This window comes from Poecilia formosa, unplaced genomic scaffold (genome assembly GCF_000485575.1).
Source record: "Poecilia formosa unplaced genomic scaffold, Poecilia_formosa-5.1.2 Scaffold2, whole genome shotgun sequence".
Taxonomy (NCBI): domain Eukaryota; kingdom Metazoa; phylum Chordata; class Actinopteri; order Cyprinodontiformes; family Poeciliidae; genus Poecilia; species Poecilia formosa.
In genome coordinates this window covers 3,410,173-3,418,332 of record NW_006799941.1, presented here as the reverse complement: position 1 = coordinate 3,418,332, position 8,160 = coordinate 3,410,173, and the positions used below count along the sequence as shown (strand labels likewise).

Genomic DNA, 8,160 nt, shown 5'->3' with positions numbered 1-8,160 from the left:
TGACTTGAATCAGTGTGTCTCTTACACCAGAATGCCTCACCCTTTCATGACATGACTGAACTAATAGTTCAGAATATTGTGATTTGTTGTTAGTATCCAACAGGGGTGTTGTTCTCTGAAACTAAGATCTGAGTTCTGCAGTCTTCCCCCAACACTTAATAGACCATTTTCATCTCAAAATGTTTTCAAATTTTTGATTTCAGAATCTGCTTTCACATTCTGTTTTGACCTGGGATATTTCAGACCTCTCTCTCCCACATTTCTTTTAAAAGGCACTTCACTCTGACAGGAAAAGGAGTGAGAAACTCAATAGGGTCAAATATCCGTTGATGTCTGTAGTACACTTCTCCTTGTATTTTCTATGTCCTTCAAAATGTCCATTAGTGCCTTTTGATTAAACACAAAATAATCGTGTTTAGTATTTCACAGTCTCTTGGCTCGCTTCCTCTGGTTTGTCAACCAGAAGCTGGTCTTTGGTTCACACTGCAGCCTGAGGTGACCCAATTCCAATTTTTTCTTTTTTGCCTTAATGCGACCTGCATCTGATCTTTTTATGACAGTCTGAACAACACAAGCCAGATTTTTTTCGAATGCGACCCAGGCCACTTGGATATCCGATACATATCTGATCTTTTCAAATGTGACCTGAATCTGAACGGCCAGATCACATTCAACCAACTCGAACGTCATTGATACTCGACAAATATCACCACTCTACGTCCTGATACACGCAAGCGAGAAGAAAAACAACCTTGGCGAACTATTATGAGGATTAAGTTGTTAACGTGCTGGCTGTGGTTGGACAACAATTTCAAAATCATAAGATATGCTCCACCATTAGCATTCATGCTCAAACACCGAACACTTCTTTTTTATGGCAGTTAGCAAGACAAGTCACATCTATGTGTGACGTTATTGTGCCCTCTACTGCGCATGCGGGACACTTTGAAGTCGTTTGCAGTTCACATTGGAGATCACATACAATCGAAGCCTGGACTCTCCTTGTCCATCTCCTCCTCTAGTCGGGCTAACAGCTTCGTTGTTGCGGTACGGATGGTAGGCCGTTTCCTCTATTACCGCACCAATGCTTCCGTTATGGTGGCTGCTAAACTGAACCGTTAGCTTCACTTCGTTCAGAAAAATAAATAAAGTCCTTATTTCCGGGTTTCAGCAACAAAATATTACACAATGAAAGCTTCTTTAATCATAACGGAGGTTCAGATGTCTGCTGGACATCTGAACTACAAACAACGGCGAGCTGGTAACGGTAAAGGCTCTTCGTAACCTAGCAACCGAAGACACCAAAAGACAAAAGCAGATCCTGCTAAGCATTCTTCAAAATAAAAGACTTCCTCTCTTCAAATAAATAATGCTTTGCACTTAAATATGTTTCACTTCACCCTTTTGTAACAATTCTGTTAAATTCAGTGAATAATAGTAACCATGTAAATTAAGCTTAATATTTGACTGCATTAAGTCACTAGTCATGTAAATTATTCTTAAGTGCCAAGTCACAATACAGATGTTAAATGTAGAAACTTTAGAGGAAATAAAGGATTTTTGTAGCATTTTTCGTTCTCTCTTTTTTTTTTTTTACAAATACAAACATCCCATAGAATAACTCACTTCATTGCAAAAATTTTGTGTCTTTCTTTGTTTTAAAACCTAAAAATGATGGTTCTTTAAACACAAGAATACATTTTCTATTGTAGATATTTATCAAAAAATATAAGCAATCTTTTTTATTTTTTCAAAAGCCAATGTAACATTTGTGGCTCTAAAGTTTTGGCTCTTTCTATTACAAAGGTTGCGGACCCCATCTTGCTTGTAAAAACTGCTACAGGATACCTTTGCCTTATAAAGTGATTTATAATTCATGCATAGATTGCACCACGGCATTAAAATGCACCATTTGACCTGGCTTTATATAACGTCCTGCATGGTGCGTATTCAACATTTAACCTGAACAAACTGGATGCAGAGGAGTTGTTTTCACATCCTTGGCCTACATCAGCAGGTTTCCCTTTAAAGACACACACATAAACAAACACGTTGCGTCCGTTTGCATGGCTAGCTAGTTGTTCCACTGGTTTTGTAGCTTGCACAAACACAGCCACACCCTCCAGAAATGCACAAGCGCTGTCACCTCCAGAGGCCAGGTGCAGGAAGGGCAGGGGCGGTGGCGGCGGGGGGTAGGGAGGGCTCGTTATCCCGTGAGGGTGGAGCAAAAGGGGGAGGTGAGGAAAGCGGATGAAGCATTTGAAGCTTATTTTGACATGCCGCTCGTCAGGCTCTTGTGAGAGCAGGTAAGAACTAATAACCCCATGGCAGCTGTTCTTTCCCTCTAGAGATTTATTTGCTTCAGTAAGACATTTTTTAATCTCTTAAAGATTATGGAAATATTTATCCTCCGGTTTGAACCAGTGTGATTGTGCGGTTTTGTGGTTTGGTTTATCTGAATTATTTGTATCATTCTCGTTGACTCAGGGACACAGCTGAACTCGTCCCTGAGCTCTGTCTGGTCCAGGGTTCATTACCAGTGGACGCAAGCAAATATTGACCCAAAACCCTTGGAGCACTCACTGAAAAGTCTTTTTTATTATTATTTTTAGCACAATCTCACAGAAGATATTCCACCTGTGTAGCTGGATTATTACCTGCAACGTTCCTGACATTCCTGAGCTCCTCCTCCCTGAGGCAGAAAGAAAAACCTGTTGATCCATGTTTGTTGTTTCCTTGCAGCCATGGATGGTATGTTGGAAGGAGCGGTGGTGTTGTCTACATGTAAACTGGTCTGCGGTTTTCTCGTCCTGCCGTCTCTGGCTGCGTCCCACAGTCCTGTCAGCTTCTGCTGCTGCTCCCTCTTGATCTTCACAGACTTCCTGGTCACAGGTAAGGACAAAATCAGGTGCACCACTTAACCTGCACCTCTAGTACAACATGTTTGTAGTTCATTTTTGTCCACGAAACACTCCAAAAGCCCCAGTAAACAAGCTAAAAATGTAACACCAATATCAGCGAACGGCTCCTTCATGGTGTTTTAGATTTGCAGTCCTGATGCCCTTAAGGTCGGCGTTTTGCTGACCTCCAGTGGTTATAGCTTTCATTTTGTTTAAGTGATGCCAGTGGAGTTCAGATGTGGTTGCAGGTGCTGCAGAGTGTTTAATCTTCACCCCCACCCAAATGTGATGCAGGGCGTGATCAAACATTAAACCTGCGTGAAGCTTTTAAACGCTAATTTACCTTTTGATCCTGGTGACTCAAAGCCTTCTGCAGGTTTAAGATGATTCGCTTCAGTTATGTTGCAACAATTCAACGATCATCCCGACAAATCTCAAATCACATCAAGTTATATTTAATCCAATTAAATTCCAAATACATTCAAATTAATCCAGTTGTGTAATCAGATCCAGACAATGTTTGGCTCTTTAAATATTGCCTTTGCTGTAAGTTGTATATCTGTGATCTGTCCATGAGATGAACTTACTGATAGTGACATGTTGGTTTAAATATTCCTTAAGACAAATTTAAGCTTCACCTTAACAATCAAAATCTAAGAAAAACATTGAAGCTGAGGCATATTCAGTTAGTATTATGTGAGCTTTAGTGAAATTTATATAAAGCAACAAAGAACTTTGTTAATCTAAGGTACTTCTTAATATTTTTGGACAGGAATCTCAGCTACATTTTAACCATATAAATGTTTGTATTTGTAAATATTATGCTCCATAAATACCTTCTATCATTTATTTAAACTTCATGTCAAGGCATGTTACTGAAACTGCACAATGATTGGCAGATGTGTCGCCATTGAAATATCAGATATCGTATTTATACCTCAAAGGACTCTTTGGAGGGGAGTAATTGTTCCCTAATATATCCCAAGTGTTGTGAACTTGTCTCTTTCACATTAATGTAATATTCAGCCAGTCTCACAGCTATGGATGTTCACACCAGACAAAAATTATGTTTCACAAATGCTAAAAGTAATAAAGTGATGGAAACAAAGGTGAAAAAGAGAGAAAATAAAAACATATTACAACTGACATCGTCATCTGACGCCTCACTATAATTAGCACTATCTCAAGCTTTTCTATTGTTGAGCAATGCTGTTGTGTAAAGCATTACTTTTATTTTTAAATGTCAAAAGTCTGCCATACACTGCAAAAACTCTAAATCTTACCAAGTATTTTTGGTCTAGATTCTAGTGCAAATGTCTTAGTACACTTGATATAAGACAAAACTAACTTATAAGTAACTTTTCAGAAAGACATAGGAGCTTATTTTAAGTCAATACTTTCTTCATATTGTTGAAAAAGCACTAGTCCCATTAACAGATTATTTTACTTATAACGCAGGAAACATGTCTTATTATAAGTTAAATTACCTGCCAAGGATGGAACTAGTACTTTTTCATCAATCTGAAGGAATTACTGATTTAAAACAAACTCCTATATTTAGCTGAAAAGTTACTGATAAGTTATTTGTGTCTTATTTCAAGTGTACAACTAAGATATTTGCACTAGAATCTACACCAGAAATACTTGGTAAGATTTTGTTTTTGCAGTGCAGATTTTCATTTTTTAACCTTGATGTCAAATGTATGAATCCACAGATAAAAAAAATAAAATAAAAAAAAATCATAATCTACAGAAAAATGTTGTCAAACTGTGATGTCTTTGGTATTTGCCATAGATTCTCTCAGTGAAATTTGATCTAATTTTGTCTTTAACGGAAGCTGTGATTATCAAAGTACCTACATTTCTCAGTCAGAAGACAACTGGACTTCTTCTTATAGAGGTTTCACCTCTGAATACAAGTACACACCAAACATTAAAAAAACATGGATCTTTGCTCTTACTCTACATAATTCTCCATTACTTTGTGCTTTTTCTTGCTGTCTGGAAGGAGGTGGATCAACATGATGTGCATATCTAATGATAAAAAGGTTTTCAGCAAACAAAGGGCTTGATCAAAAGGGCTTTAGGAAGTGAACACATTTAAATTCTGAACTCCTTACCTTGAAGTAGTGTCTTGAATTTGAATGTGTAATGCACATGCCCTGCTTGTCTCTGTCTGCACCTCATCCACTGATTAGGTTCTTGGCCAGAACAGCAGAAGCTTCTTATCTGAATGTTCCTGCCTGTCCAGGGTCAGCACTGCTTCAATGATCACTTTCTCTGCTTTCACTTGGTTCTTTCTGCCGCTTAAAGAAGTGAATTTAATGTAGCTTATTGAGGTGAAGCTGTGTGCAGCTGGTATCAGTATTAGCTCTCTCGCCGAACATGCAACACAAGCCAGTCGAGGTTCTGCACTCAGATTGGCCCGACTCGACCTTATCAAGAGTTTCAGTGAAGGCGGGTGTGCACCAAGGAGATGTCCTCTACCCACTCCTCTCTTGTCAACTTTATCATGTAGAAAGCATTCAAAGGCTGGGTGGGAGTTAGTTTTGGTAATTACAGCTCACATTTTGCAAACACTGATGCCAAGTGTTGAGAAAATAAATTTAAAATAAGCTAGTTTTAAAACTTAACATGTCTTGATTCAAATGGCCTAAATTGTGGTTTTAAATCAGTAACTTATTCTGGCCTATTGACCGTTATTTTACTTGTAGTTACAGCAGATGGTTTGCTAGGATCGTTTGAACTGCCTTTTGTCTGTGAGAAAACAATACAGTGGAAGTTGTAGCTTTTCACACTCATCTGTGAAAAGGCCGTAAACACGGCAGGGGTTTCTGGCTTGAGAGAGGGTCAGAGGTAGCTCCTGGTTGGATGAGTAAAGATATGCCTTATTTGAATAAATTAAATACAAGAGGATAAAACTTTCTACACAGAAGTAACAAATCAGATTTTGCGCTTGCAACTTCTCCAAAGACGTCTTTGCTTTTTGTTTGTCGTTTCCATCTTTTGTCTTTTCCTCTCTCAGGTAAATTCATGTGTTGTTTGTGCTCTGAGGTTTCTGATGTTTTGTGATGTGTTTGTCTGGTGATAGTATGCATCCGTCTTGAATAAATGCTGATTATTGTGACGCTGTTATCTCTGCGTGATCTCAGTCTTTGCGCACAGCATTTTTCTGAACCCGGGCATAAGAGAGGATTTAACGAGTCAAAAGGTTTTTAAAGTTCAAGAATTTTTCCTCTCTTAACACAAGGCTTCAGATTTCTTACATGATATCTCATACCTGCCGATAAAGCAGCTCAGATAAAGTATCAGTCTTCCACTACTTTGAGGATTTCTTTACTTTTCTCTAAGCTTACTGCAATATGAAGTGCTTCCATTAGAGTTAATTCATTGTTTAAAAAATACAACTTATGTGTTTTTACTGGTAGTTGGGCTTCTGCTTACTCTCTGTTTTGTGTTCTCACAGGTTTCCTGAGTTTCCTTTGCGTCTTGAAGCTCTGGCTGACTGAGCTGAACCCACCAGGTGACGTCATCGCCCTACGTTTCCTGCTCTTCCTCAGCCACACCTACGGAGCCGTGCTGCTCCTCACCACGTTTCTGACCGCCACGGAGACCTTGATCAGGTTGCTGTGGCCGCATGCTGCAGCTGATCCCAGGACGATTTTTTGTAATGGTGAGGAGGAAGAGGACGGCAGCGTCTCAGATGAAGGCGAAAGCTTGCCACAGGTGGTGGGGTTCTTCTGCTGCCTGTCGGTGTGGATCGCCGTGGCGTTCAGTGTCCGGTGGCACTGGCAGCTGGAGGAAGGGTGGACGGTGGCTTGTCTGGACAAAACCGACTCTCTCATCAGATGTCTTCCAAACCTCTTCAGTCCCATGCACAGAGTCATGGATCCCTACTGGAGCCTGGCCTTCCTGGTTCTCCTCGGGCTGCTGCTGACCGTCAGCACGGGACTGCAGAGGAGAAACCAGACCTCTGCAGAACCAAAGAGAACACAACGGTACGAGGACAGAGCGGCGCCTGCAACCTCCAAGCCACTTCATCCAGAAATGTTTACCTCAAAGTGTGTTGATGGAGACTTTCCCCTCATCTCCCATGACTGTTTGTCTGAAGAGATGGGAAGACAGGAATTCAAGAGGACTCAGAAACATGTTCCTTTGGATTTAGCCAGAGACCAGAGCTTAGATCTGAATCAAACCCGCCTGAGGAGACGGAATCGGTGGGGTTTTCCAAGCCTGGAGGAGAATACAGTAATAGCGGTTGTTAGCGTGCTCTGCATGTTCACACTTCCCTTCTACCTAAGCGTGAACACTTTTCTAATCAGGACTATAGACTCTGTGCTGAATGGATGCATCAAGTTTTTAATTTCGTCTGTGGCCAACAGCAGAGACATGTCGTCCTCTCTCAGAGTCTCACAGGTTTAACAAAACAAAGCCAGACTTCAGCCGATGAGTGTTTGCAGCAGAACCATGAAGAGTGGTCCCAGTGTGCAGACGGCTGTTCTACCTGTTGACGCTGCTCTGACAGGAGAGTAAACACACCTTTCCAGGCAGCTTTTCACATGTTGGGGATAGTATTTGTAGAGTGCAGAGAGGTGTTGAGGAGGCAGGTCGAGGCGTGCTTGCAGAGAGACACCAAGCACTTCTTAAGCTCCTCGGGGCATCGCTTTCCACAGACGTTTGTCTTTGCACAAAGCCACAGTTTAAGTGAGACTGATCCAGGGGCAAACAGCATCTTGCAATGTGTAACATGAAGTTTGCTGATGCTGCCTGACATGAAGATATATGTAATGAAAACCAAGGGACTCAAGGGCAAACAGATGGAGTTTTTCCTGTTATTATTATGGAGTCAATCAGACCGTCTCTGTGCCTTGAAAATCATCCATGTTTGTTTTTTACATTTTGCTTTAATGATATTTGAGTGGGATGTTAAGGGAGAGACCAGCACAAAGTTGTGTATGAAGTGAAATAAAAAATGAGAAGTTGTCATCAAGAAAAATGTGGGAAGTGTGGCCAAATTAACCCAATCACACACATTCATACACCAATAAGCTGATCAATAAGTAATGTGGGGTTAAAACTAAACTTGTCATTCTAAAGAAAGAAGCATCATTCAGTTCCTGTTTCAGATTCTTCTGAAACTTATAACTTTAATATTCTGTTAATCTGCTTGAGGTGGTGAAGAGGCTGTTTTGCATAAACAAAATGTGTGTGTTTTTTTTATTCAATTTGCATTCCCTGCAGACATGACCACTCTGCAACA

General features: G+C 40.4%; 1 protein-coding gene across 3 annotated transcripts in view; it reads left to right on the top strand.

The window, feature by feature from the left end:
• Positions 1-7,890, top strand: part of LOC103136593 (uncharacterized) — a 20,227-nt gene extending 12,337 nt beyond the window's left edge. The window contains exons 1-3 of one of the 3 annotated variants that reach the window (XM_007549913.2): positions 2,231-2,306; positions 2,743-2,892; positions 6,367-7,890. In XM_007549913.2, coding sequence (XP_007549975.1) covers positions 2,745-2,892; positions 6,367-7,322 — 1,104 coding nt within the window. In that variant the 5' untranslated portion in view covers positions 2,231-2,306; positions 2,743-2,744 and the 3' untranslated portion in view covers positions 7,323-7,890. The other 2 variants (XM_007549922.2, XM_016670635.1) reach the window with 2 other exon arrangements.
• Positions 7,891-8,160: the final 270 nt, after the last annotated feature.